The 22681-nt window shown below is 38.7% G+C and overlaps 1 protein-coding gene across 9 annotated transcripts in view; it reads left to right on the forward strand.

Moving 5' to 3' along the window:
- Window positions 1-22681, forward strand: part of ppfia1 (PTPRF interacting protein alpha 1) — a 129796-nt gene that overhangs the window by 98385 nt on the left and 8730 nt on the right. For 5 of the 9 annotated variants that reach the window (XM_057838395.1, XM_057838388.1, XM_057838435.1 and 2 more), the window contains 6 exons: window positions 946-972; window positions 17505-17680; window positions 17803-17900; window positions 19094-19269; window positions 22028-22096; window positions 22194-22362. In XM_057838395.1, coding sequence (XP_057694378.1) covers window positions 946-972; window positions 17505-17680; window positions 17803-17900; window positions 19094-19269; window positions 22028-22096; window positions 22194-22362 — 715 coding nt within the window. Of the gene's footprint in view, window positions 1-945; window positions 973-17504; window positions 17681-17802; window positions 17901-19093; window positions 19270-22027; window positions 22097-22193; window positions 22363-22497; window positions 22572-22681 lie in introns of all 9 variants that reach the window. The other 4 variants (XM_057838415.1, XM_057838444.1, XM_057838406.1 and 1 more) reach the window with 3 other exon arrangements.

Raw genomic sequence — 22681 nt, forward strand, 5'->3', positions numbered from 1 at the left:
CTTGATTTAAATTATTTGGTAAAAATTGGTTTCAATTGCTCTTTAAGTATCCTTAGGCAGAGGGTTCACTTATTTATTTTTCCCGCTTCGTTCATTGTTTGCATGCTATCCTCATTAAAATATGAAAACTTACAAATGTTTGGGTGGTTTTAGTTAAAGCAGACGCTGTTTTTACATATTTGTCATTTTAACAAAGATCAGATCACATTTAATGGTGATTTTATGCAGAAATGTGAGAAATTCCAAAAGGTTCAGATACTTTTTCACACCACTGTAACTAGCTATTGATACAGCAATAGCAATCCACACAAACGATTACCATGTATGTTACCTTCCAGTCATCATCAAAAACAATCACATACTCGCCAAAGTGTTTGACCACAATTGCCTCTGTGGATGCTTCACTAGCAACAAATGTGCACGCAAGCTTGCACCTGTCATCTATCCCCTCTCTCACTCGGCTGCGCTCTTCCTCGTGTGCGCAAAGACGTTCTTTTTTATGTGTACATGCACTCGCGTGCAGGAGTTCAGTACTACTTGCCCTATGTTTCCTGCGCCAAAATAAAAGCATGCATCACAAAACAAAAGTCAACATTAAAAAAGACTGGAGACAAAATTCGTCGTAAAGTCGAAATCACGTAAGTCGGGTACGTTGTAACCCGGGGACTGCCTGTATATGGTAGATTATAATGTTTTTGCTTTGTTTTGATTAGCTGTTCTACGTGGATTTAAAACACAATTTAAGATATTTGGAACAATGTATGTCGTAACTGTTGTGGTATGATTCATGGTATGGTATGGTATAGTGTAGTGTGTGTGTGTACTGAGTTTTGTCATTTTCACGTTACAATTTAGCCCAGAGCTGTTCTAACCCAGCACTGCAAACTCAATAACCCAGCCTTTGTTTTCTCTTCACAATGCTCACTAACTATATGCTAACATCAGGACGACGACGAAAGTAGCTGGGCCCAGGTTTGAACAGATGCATGCCACTCTTTCAATTGCTTCTCTCAATTGCCTAGCAAAACTCAGAGGCTACAACTACACTAGGACGGATAATGGCTTTAAACTACTATAAGCTACACAGCAGCTCTTGTCCGGAGATTTTGTTACACGGGGCAGGGGGCCGTGTAATTTCATTAACTACGGACCCGGCGCCTAGTATAGCCGGGGTATCAGTGTAATAATTGGATACAAAGGAAGTGATGTCATGGAACCCGCCATTGACATTTTTTTGTGTGGCATTACGGCATTGGAAACAATGGAGGCAAATGGTAAAGACGTGGCTTACCTACTCCTGTTTTTCCAACTGGAAAAGCTTGTAAATATTACACTTGAATATGTCTGGAGTAGACGTCAAACAATGCCGAAAAATCACATAAAAGGCTCCTTTTTGTCATGCGTAGTCTGCACAAATGCATGCTTTCCATGAAGGAGCGGGGCGTTTATAAATGCACCTTAAACGTAATGTGGACAGTTCTAAAATATTGTCCGAATTACAGGGCAAAAAATTGATCCGTCCTAGTGTACCTGCCTATTGTACGTGCCCGTTACGCCTCTTCCAACACCTAGGGTTTGCACCTCCAATCCAGATACAGCCAGATGAGCTTACTGTGCTACCAAACTTTAAAGAATTGTTTTAAATTAAAAATAAACTACCATATTTTTCGGACTACAAGTCGCACCTGAGTATAAGTCGCACCAGCCATAAAATGCCCAACGAAGAGGAAAAAAACATATATAAGTCGCACCGGAGTATAAGTCGCATTTTTGGGGGAAATTTACTTGATAAAATCCAACACATAGAACAGACGTCATCTTCAAAGGCAATTTAATTGAGGGTATAACGGTACGTGTATTCGTATTGAACCGTTTCGGTACTTGGTGCTCAGTTCGGAATGGAGACGTACCGAACGAGTTTCTGACGTAAAGTAACCCTTACTTTTCGATGCTGTGAGTCGATCGGGTTACGGTTTCTTGGTGTACATTATATTTACTCTGTCTTCTCTACTATAAAGAGGACCAACACGGTAGGACAGTAAGAAACATCAACGGTGCGACAACGTGGCCGCCGCGAGAACGCAGTGAAACGTGGCCGTTAAAGTGCACACCAATGCACACCAGTCGCAGTGCGGCCACGTGTTAGACGCGTCCCAGAAGCGACTCAATGTGATGCACGGGAAAAGAACGGCAGAGTTTATTATCTGACGCGAGACGCAGCCCTCCTGCGTCAATACTACTAGCTAGCAGACCGGAAGTCACTCGTGTAAAAATACGGTGGATCCGGTCGATTTTCAAACTAATGTGCAATCGTAACCCACTTTTTGAGTCCATCAGATCTCTTGAGTAGTAGATCAGGGCACAGTTGACTTTTCTTTGTTGATTTACTGCTGTCTTCTCTGCTATTGTTCAATACAAAACCCTCCTACCACAACAAAACAAGTAGGAACTAATATTTACATAGGAACTAAAGTTATACAACATAAAATATACAATATAAATGAATACTACATTACATTTGTAAAATATAAACACATAATAAAATAATTAATAGCCCATTTAAATAAAAAATGAAATGAGCTAAAACACCTGTAATTAAATAATAAGAATTATGCACATATTCTGCTTACACAATTAACTTAATTGATTTCTGTGTGGCGCTTTAACTTGAGAAAATCCACCAATAAAGCTTTTGAAAACCATTCATAAGGAAAACAAAAAAAAAATTTCATTTGTAAAATACATGTTAAAATCTTTCTCATCGGAATTGCTTTTCTCTTTAGCACAGGACTTTTTTTCTTCTTTCTTTTAGAAAGAAAGCTGACCAATACGCGGGGTCTGAAAGGCAAATTGTTGTTGGATTATCTTTAAATACCCGCTACTTTTTGAGCAGAATTCTAGCTTTGTATATGCTAATGTTCCTATTGTTGAAAGCACAAAGGTGTGTAATAAACAACTAGCACATTTATATTTTGCATTTTGTTTTCTTACTGTACCGAAAATGAACCGCACCGTGCCCTCAAAACCGAGGTACGTTCCGTTACATCCCTAAATTTAATATAAAAATACAATAGAGAACAACATGCTGAATAAGTAAGTGTACAGTGCACGAACAACGAAATGCGAATATACTGTCCTCACCAGGACGCTACGGCTCGGTCCTGGCTATTCAGCGGGCTAAACTCCCAATTGACGATGCTGAACGTCTGTATAATTTGCTGAATCAATTTCGTCCTCGATACCAAAAAGGGTCGCATCAACGTAAATAAATTATAATTAGGTGCTTTTACAGCAATGACAAAAACGGTTAGCATGCGTTCGCTAGCATTAGCACATCGTTCAAACAAGCACACAACTGGCTCTAAGGCTAGGTTCATACTACGGGTGTTATTGCACAAATCTGAATTTTTGCCATATCTGTTTTTTTGCGTGCCCGTTCAGACTGCCTTTGTCCATTGAGACCGTTCAGGTATCACGCATGCGCACTAATTAGCAGTCCGAGATGCGCTCAGCAAAGAGACCCGCATGCGCAGAAGCATCACACAAATTACACATGCTACCTGCATGTTGCCTGGTATAGACCCCAATCACCAACGTCACACAATCACGTGATCGCTGTATTGTGCCGCCATATTGTCCGTCATTGTGTGTCCGTATTGTCATTGATCGTAGTTTCTAAAGGTGGATTCACTTGCAAATTATGGAAGCCCCGGTGCTTTCAGACGCTGTAAACTCATTGGATGAGTTGCATAAAAGCCGTTATTTGGAAAAGCTTCGGTCGATCCAGTCGCCAGATCCATATTTGATGCCCAGACCGTTGTGTCCTCCCGTCCGGTCCCGTCCCGTGCGTCAGAGCTCATCCAGAGACCACAAAATTTCCAATCATACTCCAGTTTATGTCACGATGAGGAGTCGGGTACCCAAAATCGGCACCAGCCCGAATATAAACCGACATTTGGTCAGCTGAGCGTCACCGTTGTCACGGTTGTACAGTAAAATGAAACTTAATAGACAACGGGCCGGTGTGTGCCGAAAAATAGCTGCCCCGTGTGAAATGTCCCCCCTGACGGGAGCGCTTATTTATAACGCTTTATTGACGTGAAAACATCAAATGTTTTCATGGACACATTACAGTAATGGCTTTACGACTGTAAGATCAGTTTTAAATAATTAAATTACACAAAATATTAGTACTGTATTTTAGTAACAAATAGTGGACTGGGCCACATAACCATCGTAAAACAAAAATGTATTAGTCTACAGGTTTTCACGACCATATCCCAATAACAATCACACAGGTATGACATTTACTAGTTCAAGCAGAGTAAAAAAGTACATATTCACGGTATAAGAAAGTCGTTTCCGTGTGGGCGCTCCCGTCAGGGGGGACATTTCACGCAGGGCGGCTATTTTTCGGCACAACACCTGTTGTTGCGCTCACCTTCTTGCTGCGCGACCGTGGTGACGAGCTTCGTAGTCTCTGTCTGATGATGTCTGCGATCGTGTTGGCATCATATTGACATATTGATTGGCTGTCGACACAAACGCATCATGGACCGAGATAAACAAACTGTGCTGCTTTCGAGATTTGCCCTTTCAACAATTGGCACACAGCAACTACTAAAATGACCGCTTATCAGCGACGAGCAGACGTGACGTTATTAAAGCAACAAGTAATTAGTGTGAGCGGAGAATGGACAAGTTTATTCAACATGGCTAGCGTGAGCCATGTTGACTGTTGTCAATGACTTGTTTCGATGTGTTTTTGGTAATTTAAAACTGGTTTTACCGCGGATTGGAACATATTCTCGGCTCTCCCGTTCGCCATCTGTGTTGTTGTAGCGACGACTTTCGGCGCAAGAGTGACGTTACTCGTTAAGAACACGTCACGCAAATAAACAAATCTGATTGGACAGTTGATTTTGTATCTTGCTCGAGAGGCCGTTAATGGGCTGGGTCCCAGACTTTCTCACAGTGTTTGAAAAATACAGGGAGAATATTCTGGCTGTGCCAGGCAAGGGTCCCAGACTATTTCTTACAGTGTTTGAAAAATAAGGGAGAATAGTCTGGCTGTGCCAGGCAAACCTGTATGTCATTCCAGGCTGATCATATTTTGATATCCAAAAAGAGGACACAAATAACAGACATTAGTAATCCCCATTTAGTCTTATATTCAAAGTTTATATGGACCGATAGAACGCATACACGCACACACATGAGTTTTGACGTGGCTGCGTGAAATGACGTGGGTGCATCAGTTTGCCCTGACTCGGCCATGTGTGCAATCATGAAATATTGCTCATTCGCCGCACAGAATGAAAATCGAAAATTGTAAGGCTTATTCTTTTCTTCATTTTACTTTTTTATGACTGTGGTCAAGCCCACTTCGTCTTTAAGAGCAGAGTTCAAGCTAGGCGCTAATGCCTACATGGCTGCCGTCCTCCGTGCCTCTTGCTCTTTGAGGACGTAATTGCTGCATGAATTCCGATTTGGGAGTGTTGACAGCAAGGGCGTAGGTTTGCATAGGCACAGTAGGGACATATCACTACCAACTTTTCAGGACTCTTAAATTGTCCCCACCAACTTTTACGCAACCTTATTTGCATTATATTATGACTTCAATTATATAGGTAATTTAAATTGTCTTCCCATGTTGTAAGGACAGAATTAACCCTACCATTATTAAGTGAATTACTATACTTTCAATCAGTTCAGACTTACATTGACCCCTCTTCACTTGCTGAATGTGCTAGTCCATTTTTCCCCCCTCAAACACAAATTTGATTGGCTGATGACTTGACCCCCCCCCCCCCCCCCCTTCACATTCACACACATTCACAGCCGGTGTTCTGTCAAATTTTTCACCCAGATACCATTTTGCTCCTGAAGCTTTTGTGGTGGTGAATAAGCACTCTTTTACATTCAGTTTGACCCTCAAAGTTATCCAATACCATTGTTTAAAAAAAAAAAAAAAATCAAACAAAAATAAGCAGTTACTCAAAATGTTACTCTTACTTGAGTACTCTTTTCACTCTATACTTTTTTACTTGTACTTCAGTACATTTTTTGGATGATTACTTTTACTCTTACTTGAATAATGTTATTTGGAAGTAACGGTACTCTTACTTGAGTAAAGGTTTTGGCTACTCTACCCACCTCTGCGTTTCAATATTGCAATTTAAATTTGCTTATAAAATCCAGACACTTATTCTGGAAGTTTTCAAAATGTTTCTTTAGTAGTTTTTAAAAACAAAGGTTCAATCAAACGCTGTACCATCGAAACCAATACATATGCACTGCAACCCCCCCTGCCCCCCCACAAAAAAACTTCCCTTGTATTCAGTGTAAAGCTACTAGAAATAAGTGAAATTATCTGCTCGTGCTTCAAGTAAATTTTACTCACTTAGATTTCTTGAAATGGGAAAAATACCTACCTGAAAAAAAGCTCTAAAAACTTGTTCTAAATTCAAGAATAAATATTGTTCAAAACATTATTTGAAAGCATTTTTTTATTGATTTAAGTGAAAAATGACCAACTTGTAGTTGTATGGCCTTAATAAGAACAAATACTGTAGTAATAGTAATATTTACTTAAATTACGTGGAAGAATCTGATGCATTAATCTATTAACCAGCCTTTAACACTCAGAACAAGATGGAGAAAATTATTCAACTAGATTTAAGAAAAATGATCAGATTAAGACGTTATAAAATTGAAGTGTCGAAGTTAAATAAATTTGTATTGCTTTATTTTGTATTGATAATTTAGCCTATCAATTAATTTGGTTCACATTGGTGAGAAGTGTAGCCCTGACCACCGTTCACCCAATCTGCTTGATCTTATTGATGTCCCGTCTCAAGCAAAAAGTGTACATGGAGGTTATGCTGTTATATCGTCCCTGCCAAAATTGTGACCAAACCTACGCCCTTGGTTGACAGTTCAGACCGCCAGTCACGTTCTGAAAAAATGTGGCCCAGATCTGATTTGAACCACATACGAAAGTGACTCGGATCGGATTTGAAATGGTCCACTTCTATGCGACTTGTCCCGTTCAGACTGTCAAGTTAATGCTTGACTCGAGTCGGAAAAACACGAAAAAATCGGATTCGTGCATTAAGACCTGTAGTATGAACCTAGCCTAAGTGTTCGATCGCGGGTGGAAAACACACGACAACAACCGAAAAGATGACACACACAGGCGTTGCCTCTGTAGAGATATTTTACAAGCATAAACAATGAAAGTAGGTCCGCAGCCGTGTTTCTCTCTCGCTAACTTGCCCACTCACTCAGAGCTACGTAGCTGTCGGTCTTCTTCTGGCGTGTGAGCGCTCTTCTTCACGTAAACAAGTGCGAGTGCGCCCCCACGTGGGCAGGAAAGCGCCACAAACTAAAAGCATGCATTTCAATATAAAAAAGTCAATAATACAATTGAACACACATTGCCAAAGGCAGAACGCGAACGTGGCCATAGCTACTAAGAGTTATTCAGATAACTATAGCATAAAGAACATGCTAACGAGTTTACCAAAACATTAGTGTCACTCCAAAACACCAAAATAACATGTGAAATGATATCATAATGTGTTAATAATTTACGCATAAGTCGCTCCTGAGTATAAGTCGCACCCCCAGCCAAACTATGAAAAAAAACTGCGACTTATAGTCTAAAAAATACAGTACTAAAAAACGTGTGAGTACATATGTTTCTTAAGCAAAGCTCCTCCAGCTCTGTGTCAATTCCAAGGTTGTTAAAAGTAATCTTGATTGGTTAGGGACTGAAGGGGGATGCTCTGCTATGCACGGAGTTAACCTGCACATGTAGTCATCACCAGCTACTAGCCGCATTTTCTATAGTGTCAAGGCTTAACACTATGAACTAATCTCAAGTTGATTAATTGTTTCTAGCTTCTTGCGACCTGGAAGTTGTTGTCCCGCCGCAATATTTAGGAACTCCGTAATGTCCTGTTGCTCTTCGATGGTGACTTTAAATATTCATGATCGTCGAAAGATATAAAAGTGACTGTGTTGATCATAGTTGACTTGAATTTAGTCCCACCTTAAATATAAAGGATGAATTGTCATAATAATTTAGCCGTGTAAACAACTCTTGGCATTGACGTCACGTCATGTGCAGTTGCAGTCTAACATGTTAGTGGAAGGATAATGTCATATCTACCAATGTATCTGAAAGCCCCACTTTTGTACAAAATGTACCGTATTTTCCGCCCTATAAAGCAAATTTCTCAAAAGCCGGCAATGCGCCTCATAACATAATGCGCCTTATATCAATGACTGGATGCATAATTCAACACAAAAAACCACCACCACTACTACTATTACTACTACTAAGCCTGGACGAAATGACAAAAATTGTTATCACGATAAAATTAGTCGATATCGATAATTATCACGATTATCTTTTTCTTTCAAACTGATTTTTGCCACTGACTTTGTTACCAAAACTAGATACTGCTTTTACCAATCTTTAATGCCGTAACAAAGATATATGCATGGTGAGTAAGGAACTCCAAAAGGGTCAGAATTACATAAATACGAACAACATTTTGAAATAAATACCATTTAGATAAATTACAGACACATTGTGTAATATGGCCCTTAAATTATTAAAATAGGGTAATATTGTTATGAAAAAAGATTTTACAAGCTAAAAAGTGTTTTTTCACAAAGTATTAATTTTTAATTTCATCATTCCTTTTTCCATATTAGCCTTTTTATTTCATAATGTCGTTTTCAGCACTCAAATTTTACAAGATAAAAAGCTTTTTTCACAAAGAATTTTTTTTTTTAATGATGTCTTTATTCGCAATGGACTTTTTATTTGTTCATGATGTTGTTTTTCAGAACAATGAATTGTCTTCTGTCAATTAAAAACATAAGGTGGAGTCAGTTACTGTAATTGCTGGATTGTGGAGTCTGGTTATACCATTCTCCATTTCCCCCTGGAAGAGGGGTCGGGAACCTTTTTGGCTGAGAGAGCCATGTTTAAATGTAATTCCGTGAGAGCCATACAATGTGTTTAAAACAAAAAATATAAGTAATGTGTGCATTTTATGTACAGGCATGAAAATCACTCACTTTTTGGCGAAATTCGCCGTTTTGAAGTCAAAAAGGGTGACATAGGTGAATTGTGTAGCTCTGAGGAGAACATTTTTAAGGGGGGAGGGCTTAATTCCATTCCAACTAACTAACGAAATGTTTTATTGAAGTTGCTAAGCCTGTTGCAATATCAGGGTACCCGCGGGTTATTACAAGTATTAAAAAAGCATTGAATGTAGTTTTCCATTATTAAAGGTATTAAAAGTATTAGCTGTTGTAAGTCTGGAATTTTTTCACCGTGGTCTTAATTTTCAAGAACATCTCAGTGCAACCTAAATTATATCCGTGACAAAGTTTTTTTTTTTTTTTTTTTTTTTAAATCCATAACGGAGATGACGCATATAATTTTTACGTTGCACTGCACTACAAATCGAAATGTAACTCGTGCGTGCCAAACCACCACAACCGGCAAAACTGAGAATCCACCCACCTCTGCATCGGGAATGCGTCCGTTTGTCGGTGGAACGAAAACCCTGCAGGCAGAAGTATTGTGGATTCTGCACACCAAAACAGACCACCATTCATCTACTTCAAATGAGTCCATTGGTGATCTGTTTCGGATATTGCGTCATTTTTGGTCAGCAACGGCTGTCACAATGTTCGTCATATTGCGTTTTGTTCCAGAGGGAGCGTTCCCAATGTCTTAACTGTCTTTTGTAACGAATTTTCAGTTGGCAGAAAAAAACGCTCATTTTCTTAATGTTTAAATAGTCTACATATTTTTATCACCGTTATAAATACATTTACACAATGAAATAACTTCGTAACTGCAGCCAATTTAAGCTCATCAAGACTTTAAGATAGAGGTAAAATCGGGCCTAAAAAGTCCAGCCCGACCCGAACTGGTCCGCGCGAATTAAAGCCCGACATGCGTTTTGTGTGATAACATTTGTGACTATGTCTGCATAAAAGCCTCTTTTATAACGAATTCTCAGTTGGCAGAAAAAAACGCTCATTTTCTTAATTTTTAAATAGACCACGTATTTTTATGATCATTATAAATTTATTTACACAACGAAATAACGCTGGAAAAGTTTGTTAAATATAAATAAACAGATGCGGTTTTGCGGACTCGCAGAGGGGAAGATTAAAAAGGGCTCTGGCTCTGCAATGACCATACAGTGCCTTTTTTTTATCCAAATTATTTATTTTATAACAAGTATTCCATAGTTTATCATTCATACATCGTTAATATATAGTTCTTTCAAAAAGTTAGCGAGAAAGCACCCTGGCCCGGCCGGACGTAATAATTGACATTTTAATTTTGGTCATGTTTTCAGTTTAATTTAGCTGTTTCCAGCTTGCTATGTTTATAATTGCGCTGTTTGTTTACCGCTTTTCCTCTTACTGCGAAGAGGGAGGAAGTTACATCGGCCGCCGCTATGATATTTAAGTCATCAGCCATCTGCTGTGAGCCGGGAATTTAACGCCTGCTTTCACACACACTGCTTCCCATGTCAGTCGACACGGGAAATTGTTTTCACACACAACTGCTGCACAGTTAAATCCCGCAATATTCCCGTTGTTTTGGAGTATGTGATAGGGGCTCAAGTTACATCCAGATACTTTAGGTTGCAGTTTATGGGTCATGCGAAGGCAGTGGACCTGCTTAAACATTTCGGTTTGCCTTTCGAATGAATGTGAATTTCGACGTTTTAACTCGAGAGTTAGCCATGTTCACTGGGGTCTTGGCAGGTGCACTAGCGGCTAGACTGTTACAGAAGATGGCTGGTCTGAGTCCTGTCTTCCTCCTCTTTTTGTCCATAATTATTGTGTGCGTGTGTGTGTTTAAAAAAAATTCTGACAGACTTTATAATGTGACTTTAAATGTGTTTTAATTGTATCTTCAATATATGTGCATTCTTTTGTCAAACACACTTAGTAATAGAGGTTAAATTTGATGTTCAGTGCTTTATTTAATATGATTCAATATGATCTAAATAATGGGTGCAAGAAAAGTATTAATTTTCAGTTGAAATGGCATTAAAAGAGGTCTTAAAAGTCTTGAATTTAGATTTTCAATTCAGAATTTATCAATCCTGGGGGGACCCTGAATATGCAATGAGTCCATTTGTCACACGGTAAATAAAAATGAGGGCGAGTATTTTAATTTTCACGGCTTCGTTTTATCACCGCGTGCGTTCATGCATACATTTGTGCGTGCGTATAGATGACATATGAGACTCCAGTTTATTTCACAGATGTTTTATTGATAATCAACACGCTGTAGAATTACAGTTCGGACATACAAATTACATAAACTACAAAAAACCTTTTGTAATGTTTTGTAAACTAACCCTAATGACGTCACCAGCCACAACAAAGCGTCGCCATATTGAAAAAGGGGCAAAAGACGATTCACAAGCAGTTGCTCTGTCGTGCATTGTAATACAAACGCGTTGAACTTTCGTCTTATTTGCGGTCTTTTTTTCCGTCGGAATGACTAAAAGTTGCTGTGTTGCGGGTTGTCACACAAGGAAGAGTTCGGAGCCGCATTTGAAGTTCTTCATTCTTCCTCGTGAGAAGAAAAGGAGAAACAAATGGCTGAAAGCAATTAATCGAGGAACAGTAAATGAAGACTGTTCCGTGGCCTATTTTCGCCTGTGGTAACCTAAATCCAAGCACATTTACGTTTGCAGCCGACATTTTATTACTGGGGAGTAAGCTTTAATTTTTTTTTTTTTTTGTTAGTTTTTTTTTTTTTCCCCAATTAGCTGCTAGGATTCAATAGACTAGGCAGTGGTTATTATTACCGTAACCGGCAACTCGCAAAGCGTTATTTTCTTTTGCCGTGAACTGCTCTGATTAGTCAATCGGTATATTATTGGCCTGGTGGGAATTGGTTATTTTGCCGTGACGTGTTCATGGCTAAATAACGCTTGGAGGCGAATAACCGGTTACGGCAGAAATAATCACTCCATATATACTACCAGTTTTCATAGTTCCACACAGTACATATTCCACGTAATTGATGAAGGTCAACTTACAGGGTGACTTTATGAGGTAGTTGTAGATGTTTCCGAACTCCACTGCAGGCCATTCCTTTGGATTGTTCATCCAGCTAACAGCTGCAACTTTGTATGGGCAGATTTGCAAGCCAATATACGGTAATATTAATGGTATCGCCTCCTCGCGTCTGTCGGCAGTGACTCTTGATAATAGTAAGCCATGTTTAAGACGTTTTTATGAAAAAGACGCAAAACACAACTGAAATATATTAATTTCAGACGTTTGTCTACGGCAGTACTTCTCAAATAGTGGGCGCAGAGCGATGCCAGGGGTGGCGCATGTAACCTTGGGGAACACATTTTTTATTTTTATTTTTTTTTTTCCGCCGTACTAGAATAAAGTGTACTTGCACATCCACTCAGCTGGTGGCAGTGGCGCTCTCATTTTCAAAGTGCGCGCAGTATTTTTGAAGTAAGCAAGAGCACACAGAAGAGAGATATGAAGAGCTGTGCGGCAGTGTGCGCCGTTTTCGAAAGCAGTTTTCCGGCCGGACTCACGCAGAGGCCCACTGTCTTCTCCGGTTCTCACGTGTCCGCCCGAGGAGTGCCATTTTCGGCTTGGGATCGTCACAACGACCGCCCTCATCAACGGTTCTCCCTCGCCCGCCGAGGTTTTTTCGGGCTGTTTGCCTTTTGGCTTTGACATTTAATACAGTGGTAGATGAGGAAAGACCACTGTTTACTGTGTCTAAAAATGATTATGCCGGAGAGCCGGAAGCCAAATCAATTAAGACGCCACTTAAAGACATTAGACCCCAATCTCATTGATAAGCCGCTTAGTTGTTTTTTTAGCGAAAACGTGCCGAATATTGCCAACAATCGTCCCGCTTTGTCAGTGTTATATCAGTAAACCAGTGAGCACTGTTGGCATGCTCAGTGCAAAAAAAAAAAAAAAAACTAACATAACATTGCAAACTGGAGGTGGTACTGTGAGCAGCGAGCAGCAAAAATAAAAACTGTCCTTCTGTCCAAAGACACTTTTTTTTTTTTCTTCATTTTTGTTTTTTCGGTAAAATTTTTTGGCATATTGTCCTCATGAGTTAACGTTTCTAATCAATTAGAATTTGTTATTATTTACTGATTTTATTTTTCAGTATCAAATGGTCAAAAATGTACCTTGAGTGTATTTTTACAGTTTGGCTGTGACTTTCTTTTTTTTTTTTAGTTCAGGCAAATTGATGCGCGTTAAGTCTTTTCTGTTACAAACAAAACAATGTTAATAAAGTTGTACTTTATAAGTTAATCTCTTATTTTCTCTAATAGAAAAAAAGGACACAATGTGAGGCAGAGGCGTACTTATAATAGTAATATTATAGACAAATGATACTATTTACAGTGGCGGCAGAGTTTGGGGATGGGCGCGAAACGTTTACATCTGCCTTGGGGAGGCGTAACAGAAAATAATTGAGAAGCACTGGTCTACGGAATGTTTAGCTGTGCGTGCCCCCTTTTCAAAATAGCGACACGTTGCAAAGCGAGGTGACGTCATCGTGACATCACGCCGACTTCCTCTATTGCTACATTGAGACTAATGGGGAAAAAAAAGACAACCTACTTTAGCCTGCTATAAAGCATTGGCAGTCTTTTCCAAAACGCAAACTTGCGGTTAAAAGGTGACACTTTAAACATTAAAAACAGCATTTGCAAACGTAAAAATGAAGAGAGAACAAAATCAATGAGTGACGCCACAAGCAATGACGAAAAGTGCTTTTTTGCGGAGTGTGAAGCTGTTAGCGGTTTAGCGAACGTACGTCCGGTGAACATTTCAAAATAAAAGCACATCACGTTCATATAAGTAACTTTTTCTGGAGTTAATCCCCCATACTTTGGAATGAATACTTTAATATGTAAATACTATAATACTACAAAATTCAGATTCTACACTAAGAATTGCTTTAAAATGACACCCTTTTTGAAAAATATGATTGGCAATGAATATTATAATTATTATAATACTATTATATACAGTAATATAATAATAACACTAGATGTTTTTTTAATTGTTTTGAATAATGTTGGAAAGGTGAAGTCAGTGTTCTGAATCTGTTTACATTCCATTCTTTTGCACCAGTAAATGCTATCAACATTTGACCTCATTGTTAATGTGATCATTATTTTCATGTTTGTATGTACTTTAATAAAGAGTTTAAGTTTTCCAAAATGTTTTTGTGACTTAATAAGCGTAAACAAAAATTTCATTGCTAAATTAGGGGAATTTTTTTTTTTTTTTGGAATTATTTCTTTTTTTTTTTATTATTATTATTATTAGTTGACTAATCGTAAAAATAGTCGGCTGACTAATCGGGAGAAAATTAGTTGTTTGGGACAGCCCTACTTTTCACCTTTTTAACCCCTGACCCATTTTCATGCCTGTATGTAATTTCAACACTTTTAAAGTACAATAGGTCTCTGAATTCTTTTTAACCCTTTAACACCTAAGCCTATTTTGGCCGAATTTGCATGCATTTGATGTTGCCTTTATATTTCAAAGAAAAAATTGTTCACAATGGCCAAGTTGGGTCCCTTTTTTAAGGACACCTTGAACTTTATGTCCAAACTGTTGTTTTCTTCAGTGACCAATTATATTCCACATTTTGGACCCAAAAAGACAAAAAAATCCCAAAATATTTTTTCAAAATGTGTAATGTTGATGTCCCATTGACAACCAAACATGCTCGACCAACCGTTTTGAAGCTTGATAATATTTATTCAACTTGTTAGGATAAACATTCAATAGAAAAAAATAAGATAGAATAGTTTTATGTTTGACAATTCAACACAAACAGCAAGTATGGTCATAGGCGTTTTTGGCCTTTACACATACTATGGTCAAAACAGGTTATATACAGTTCAAAATAGTGAGAAAAATATATCATTTAACACAAAAAGGGTTTGGAGGATATCTCTTTGTGAAGTTAGGTATTATACCCATCACCTTATCTAAAGTATATACGTACATGCAATCAAGCTTTTCGAACACTCATCTTTATAAAAATTGAAAAGATTATAGTGAAGAAAAAATATATATAACATTGAAAAAAAGTATTTTCAAAAATATTGACAAGTAGTTCAGTTCAATTTAAATTTATCTGGCATACGACCCAATAAAGTTTTTTTTTTTTTTTTTCTCCCTCAATAAAGCTTCTGCATGAACAGGTCACGGAGCTGCGTCACACACAACGTCACACAGCCTACTCTTTAGCGCGCTGCTGTCACTTCTACTCGCCGAGACGCCGACTCATCCCAGGAAAACAACGACAAATACGGCTCATCTTCTTCCTTGAGTTAATGAAATAATGCATTAGCTTATGCTAAATTTAGTTTTAGATTCATTCTGCACGTTTCAAAGTCGCTCGCTCAATCGAACCGGTGCACAACAACACCGGCCGTTGCTTGCTTCGCATGCCTCCTTTTCCTTAGTTGGCGCCTCGCTCGGAAATGTATTAAAAATGTCCACATTCGGTTCGTCCTTCTTGACATCACAACTGTCTTGGGATCTGTAGTTTTTTTGTGCTGCTTTCGGTTTTGAAAAAGGACAAGAAATGATGGAAATATGGAGATAGATACATGGTCCATGCAGCGTTTTAATGCATATTTATGAGTGCAATAAAACTATAAAACTCAAATGACATTATCTCCCGTTTTTCTTGGTCGACTGACTTCAAATAAAAACTGGTGTGGACATCAACTTCCGCACGTTCAAATGAGACCAACCAGCGGCACGTGGGTGACGTAATTACAGCGTGACGAAGCTTCAAAGACGGCATGCGTAAACGCGTCGCTGCCGACACGTTCGGTGTTAAATGGTTAATGACATTGTTGTGCTGTTGCTAATCAATAATGAGTATTTCTTACTATTAATGGAACTTCTGGTAATGCATGGTTTTGCTGATGGCTTTGTAGTCTGGTTAATACTTGTTGAGGTTAAGCTTCTTGCAGGCACCGAGAAACTTAGGATGCCTCTCTTTTCATGTTCACGAAGAAGCGACACAAATCCTCTGTATTCCCCCACAATGCACAGAGCACCATCAGTGCACACAAGTTTATCCATCAGTAGATTTTTTTTATTTTCGCAAACTCAGTGAAGGTCTTGAATAAATCGTCCCCTCTTGTTGTCCCTTTCATACTCAAAAACTTGCAGTCACGCTGAACTGGGATAAATTGCTTACATCTGTTGACTCGTCAAAGCGAGAGAAAACTCAATTTGATTTGACATCATGATGGTACGATCGTGAACAGTTCTTGCCGACAGAGGCATGTCTTTTATCCGTTTAATTATCCTGTCTTTATCCGAAAAGTCATCAGAAAACTCTCCACAAGGGCAAATTCCTCTGTCCATTCCTGCTTAAAAGTACAATATTTACAATACCTTTTTTCTTTTATCCATCTTCTCAAAAATTCAAAATTCTTCTCTAAAATTAGCTGACAACAAAACTGAAAACAAGGGAAGTTTACTTCCTAATCTCACGCACATGCACAAATCGGCCGCTATTTTCGACAGCAAAATACGGCAACCTCACTTGAACATTGTCTCTGCCTCATCTGCGTTGCCTATGCGATTGATAGATAGACACAACGACATATATGTTTGCCACTTACCCACTAAAATGACTGCGAACTGGCTTTCTAGTCGCAGGTGACCGTCGCCGTTTCGAGCAATGAGCAAAGGGGATTAATTAACTTTTTTTTTTTTTTTTTTTTTTGAATAAAGATTTTTCTGCGAGCCAGATGCAGCTGTCAAAAGAGCCAGATCTGGCTCCCGAGCCATAGGTTCCCGACCCCTGCCCTAACGGTTGTATGAAAACAACACCCTCCTGTACTGACTACCTTCTCAGAGCTAGCATTCACGTTGCATCAGCGCCCTCTGGTGTTCAAGTGTTGTAATTACATGGGTGTAATTACAGTTTAAATCTTAACGACTTTTCAAATGTTATGTTAATGTATTTATGTTGAAAATTATTTGATGTTTATGTTGTAAAATTATATGATGATGATTATTGGTATCGTTTTATCGCCCAGGGTAACTACTACTACTGCACCTTATAATCCATTATCATTGATGGTGCGCCTAATACGCCGATGCGCCTTATAGTACGGACAATACAGTAATCAAATTTTTTTATTTGTGGCAATCCTTGCAATGGACCGACAGTGAGTAATGAGAAATAAAATATCCTGAAACGCTCTACTAAACATTCATGTAACTAAAACAATTATCTTTCTGCACACTACATTTTCTATACGTTATTTTTTTCGCCTGCAAAATTACCATTTTTGTTCAAAAATTTCCGGTTCCCATTAATATTTGCTCATCTTTCCTGACATTTGATTAAGAATTTCTTAATAAGTTTTTTTTTTTTTTTTTTTCTGTTATCATAGACATTGGCGTACGGAGACATGAATCATGAATGGATTGGTAATGAGTGGCTACCCAGCTTAGGTCTCCCACAGTACCGATCATATTTCATGGAGTCCCTAGTGGACGCTCGCATGCTTGATCACCTTACCAAAAAAGACCTACGAGGACAACTGAAAATGGTAGACAGTTTCCACAGGTAATACACACAATGAGAACAGCACTTTACACTGTCTGATCTTAATTGCATATGCTAGAAGCTAAGGTATAGCAGATAAAATGCAAATAACAGATCAACAATGTTTCATTTCTGGTCTATAGAAATAGTTTTCAATGTGGAGTAATGTGTTTAAGAAGGCTTAACTACGACCGGAAAGAGCTGGAAAGAAGAAGGGAAGAGTCTCAGCTGGAATTTAACGGTAACAGAAGCATTTTAAATGATCTTTTTAATCATGGTTATGCATTGGATGCATGTCAGTTCACCCAACTGAGTTAACTAGGCCCTCTCCAATTATCATGACACTTTGCAGAACTGATGCTTGTCACTGGCAAAGCTTTTTTAAAAAAAAAAAAACAACAACTTTGAATGATAAGACCTTTTCGACCTTCTAAATTTCAAGTGTCCGTATCTCAGCAGCCCCTGCTCCGATCGATCTGAAATTATTGTCTTTGGGCTAAGGAATAATGACATTTACTGAATCCAATATGAACTGTCTTAACAGGGTTCCCTTGGGTCCCCAAAACGTCTTGAATTTAAAATCCTTAAAATTGCTGTAGGTATTACATTTCCAGACGTTGCGTTTAATGCCAGGGAAATCAGTTTTTTTTGGTATTTCTTTGGCTTAATGTGGTTATGTAATGGGTTATTTTACGGTATCATTATAACAACAGTTCACATAGATAATTTTGTGCTCAGGAAAAAAAAAAAATGTTTTTAAAAAAAAAAAAAAAAAAAAAAGTCCAACAAAAATATAAGCAGTTACTCACAATGTTACTCATAGCTTGAGTATTCTTTTCACCAAATACTGTTTTACTTGTACTTGAATACATTTTTTTGGACGACTACTTTTACTTACGTAATATTATTTTGAAGTAACGCTACTCTTACGTGTATACAATTTTTGGCTACTCTACCAACTTCTGCGTATTCACCACAATAAAACGCGCCGGGGGTGGGGCTTCGGAGCTGAGGACCTCAGAAAACTAGTCCATATGTGGTGTGACCTCCGCCATTTGCAACATGAATATGAAATGAGCTTCTCAGATTGGCACTGTCTTAGATGCACAGTTAAATAGAGGATCATCAATTCCCCCAAATTCGCATAACAAGCGGAATTTGTTGAAAAGGTTCAAGACGTCAAATCTCCATAAACCTCTGATCTTACTGCAATGTTGTATTTGAGCTTTGCCATTCAAAAGCATAATTTCTGTAAATTTTGATCAAAATTAGAGATGGTAGGGTTACATTTTTTAACGGTATTAGGTCATCTGACATGAAATTATCCAATTTGATTTGTTTTGTGTTTGCCTTTTTGATAGTGTTATGCAAAAATAAAATAAAAAACATACACAAAACAACAACAAATTCTAAGTTCCCTGTTCCTGTTTTCAGATGTGCTGGTGTGGAGTAATGAGCGTTTGATAAATTGGGTTCAGGCTATCGGGCTGAAAGAATACAGTGCCAACCTCTATGAAAGTGGTGTCCATGGGGCATTGCTTTCTCTCGACGAAACCTTTGATCACAACACCCTGGCGCTATTGCTGCAGATTCCCACACAGAACACTCAGGTAAATTGGCAATACTTAACTCACCTTTTTTAAATTTTGTCTTAGTTTTTTGTCCAATAATACTTATTAGTCTTAGTTAGGCATGTGCCGGTATGAGATTTTGACGGTATGATAACCTTAAGCAAAAATCACGATATTGCAATTATCGCTCTGAAATGTGTTATTTTGAGATGTATGGGTTAAAAAAAAAATCCATTGAACAGTATTTTTTATTTGCAAATTGTACATAAATATAAGGTTAAAATAAATAAAAAAACAAAAAAATAACAAATATTTTAGATGAAATTGAAATAAATAGAACTTACAGACTAAACCCACTGACACAACTCAAGTTGCTAAACATTTCATAAACAGTTCTAAACAGTTCTAAACAGTTCGTTTTTCTACATGAAGTCGTTCAAATTGCAGTTCACAAATTATAAATTGAACCGTTCAGTTCATAGTTCATAATTCAAAATTTTGAACTTAAGTTCGTGGTTCAAGAAAAAGAACTTCTGTACTTCTATTGTAGTTTTTTTTCTTCCCCACAAGTCTTCTTGTGGGCATTTACAAGTCACTACCTGTTCAATAACCTCAAATCAACAGGCGGTTACCTGCAAATGCCACAAAATAACAAGATGTGACCAGAAATGCCTTAAAAGGAAAGGGAAGTGACCGAAAATCAACAGGAAATGACGTGAAATGCCCCAAAATAAACTCATTGCCTGGCATTGGCTGCCACTGACAGCCACAGACGTCCAATCCGTTTGAACTGGGAGGGTGGCAGCGAATGAACGAGAAACTCATTTCAATTCACAGCAGCAGGATAAAAAGAGCTTGTTTTTCCATTCATTAGTTGTTTTGTAGAATAATTCTAGAATAATTTCCTGACCCATGTATCGATAACTGTTTTAACACCATATCATGAGAGCACCACTATCGGGAGCCTTGTATTGCGTATCATGTCGTGAATTACCCACAGGTTCCCCACCCCTTGTAAGGATGTTATTTAACTTTTTTGCATTCCACCACTGGATTGATTTATGAGCTAAACATCTATGACTGCAGCTATCGATTATTTAGATAATCGATTAATCTATCAGTTAGTTCAAATAATTGAGACATCGGATTACGAACATTTAATGGGTTGCAGAATAAATTTTACGATATCTAAAACAAATATGCAAGTGTTTATGCTTGCAATAATATTTATTTTGGCTTGGTAAGATTACACTTTCAAAAGAGTTTCAAATGCAAATGCAGTGGTACCTCTACATACGAAGTTAATTCGTTCCAGGACCTTGTTTGTAAGTCGAAATGGTCGTATGTCGAGCAGGATTTTCCCATAAGAATACATTATAATTCCATTAATTCGTTCCACAGCCCAAAAACCTACATCATTAATCCATTACATATAGTAAAACACATAAATTAATTCCTGTCATAATGTGACGAATCGGGTTCTAATGTGGCAAACATTTTTTGCTGTACCTGAACGCACCGCGTCGCTGACGTGACCGTGAGTTAGAAAGTGCGGTTCTATTTTACGTTCTTCTAATGTTTTGTCGTTGCCGTCAACTGGAGTGGACAGTAAGCAAAAACTCTGAAATAAATTGCGCAAAAGCACCGCGGTTCGCGGGGACGGGGCCCCCCTCCCGATCGGGGTGGACTGGGGCCTCGTCACCGGCGGCTTTCGGGCTGGCTCTCCAGCGGCCAGAAGCCACCCGGCTTCTCTGCCAGCAGCTTTCAGGCTGGCTCCCCACTGTGGCCGGCTGCTGAAAGCTGGCCCTCACCTTCATTGTGCCTCGGGGTTTCGTCGCTGGGAGGACCCTATGGGGAAGCGTCACCTTTTCCCTTCACCACCTGCACTAACCTTCTCGGAACCTGTGTTGATTTCTCTCACAAGAAAATCCGACGTGCGCCCGTCTGCGGCGCTGTCAAGTCGTATTTCGAGCATGTTGTCGGATGTAGAAACAAATGGCGAGTCAAATTTTACGTCGGATGTCGAAAAGATTGTGTGTCGAAGCGATCATACGTCGAGGTACCACTGTACATTATAAAATTCCTGAGTGTTTCTTCAAACTGTGCAGGATTGCACTTTTGTTTCACAACAGCAATGAATGCATTTAAATATGAATTAAAATACCTGAGCTTAGCCTCAAATTATATAAAAGAAAAGAAAATAAATGAGGATCTAAGGACAACAAAGAACAATTGGCCAACTTGCGTAGCAAAAGTCTGTAAGCTTAAATGGTATAAAATGCTAAGGTTTATTTATTCATTTTTTCATTTTTATTTTTTATAAACAATGCTCTTAACAAATCTTTCAAAAACATACCCCCCACCCCAAAAAAAAAACTGCTAAACAATGCTATTAACAAATCGTTCAAAAACATACCCCCCCACCCCAAAAAAAAACCTGCTAAATAAACTAAAAGACGAATGCATTAACAAACATATTAGCTCAAAAAACATACCTAATGTTGGTGAACAGGGAGCAGCTGGATTCAGCAGACGAGTTATGGCATATTCACTGTTGCCACTAGAGGGTAGTGTACCCACCCAAATCAATAAAACTGAATGCCTCACTTTCAAAACAAACTATTACAACATCACTTGAATTATCGAGTTTTCGAAGCAGCAAAATTTGATTCGAAGCTTTTTTCTAATCGAATTACTAGAATTAATCGATTAATCGCTGCAGCACTATAAACATCTGTTTGTAGATGCCCCTTACATCATTACTTTGTTTCACTTCTCATGCGTATCTGTCTTTTAGGCCCGAACAACTCTCGAGCGTGAATACAACAGTTTGCTGGCTATTGGTACAGACAGGAGGATGGAAGAGGTGATGAACAGAGCTTGTCTGCTGACCCGGATGGCGTCCGACATCCTGGAAAAAGCCAACCTATTTCCCTCTCCAATCTTTTTTTGTTTTGTATCAGGATGATGACAAGAACTTCCGACGTGCCCCCTCGTGGAGAAAGAAGTTTCGGCCCAAAGACATGAGGGGAATGTCACTGGGCGTGTCAGACACTCTGCCTGCCAACTTCCGGGTGACCGGCAGCAACACCTCATCTGCCTCCACGCAGCCAAAGAGGAGCCCACTGGACGGTAAGAGAAAGTTCTCAAACAAAGAGTGATGTCTTGCTTGGATTTCTTCTCGAATGGCCCGTCTACCTCGCGGTTTATGATGCTGTGACTAACGGCATGTCTTTGCATGTGATTTTTGCCAACATGCACATACAGGAAGTCAGTCTATACAGAGGCTGGATACTGCTACTGTCAGGACCTACTCTTGTTAACATAAACCTCACACAACGGTAAGATCACATTGTGCAGGCATAGACTTCATAATGATTGACGGGTCAGATTCCACCTTCACTGCGCAACGCCTTTAAGTTGGGGGCCACTCTACAGTCTGCTTCAGTTA

This window comes from Corythoichthys intestinalis, chromosome 1 (assembly GCF_030265065.1).
Source record: "Corythoichthys intestinalis isolate RoL2023-P3 chromosome 1, ASM3026506v1, whole genome shotgun sequence".
In the NCBI taxonomy this organism is placed as follows: domain Eukaryota; kingdom Metazoa; phylum Chordata; class Actinopteri; order Syngnathiformes; family Syngnathidae; genus Corythoichthys; species Corythoichthys intestinalis.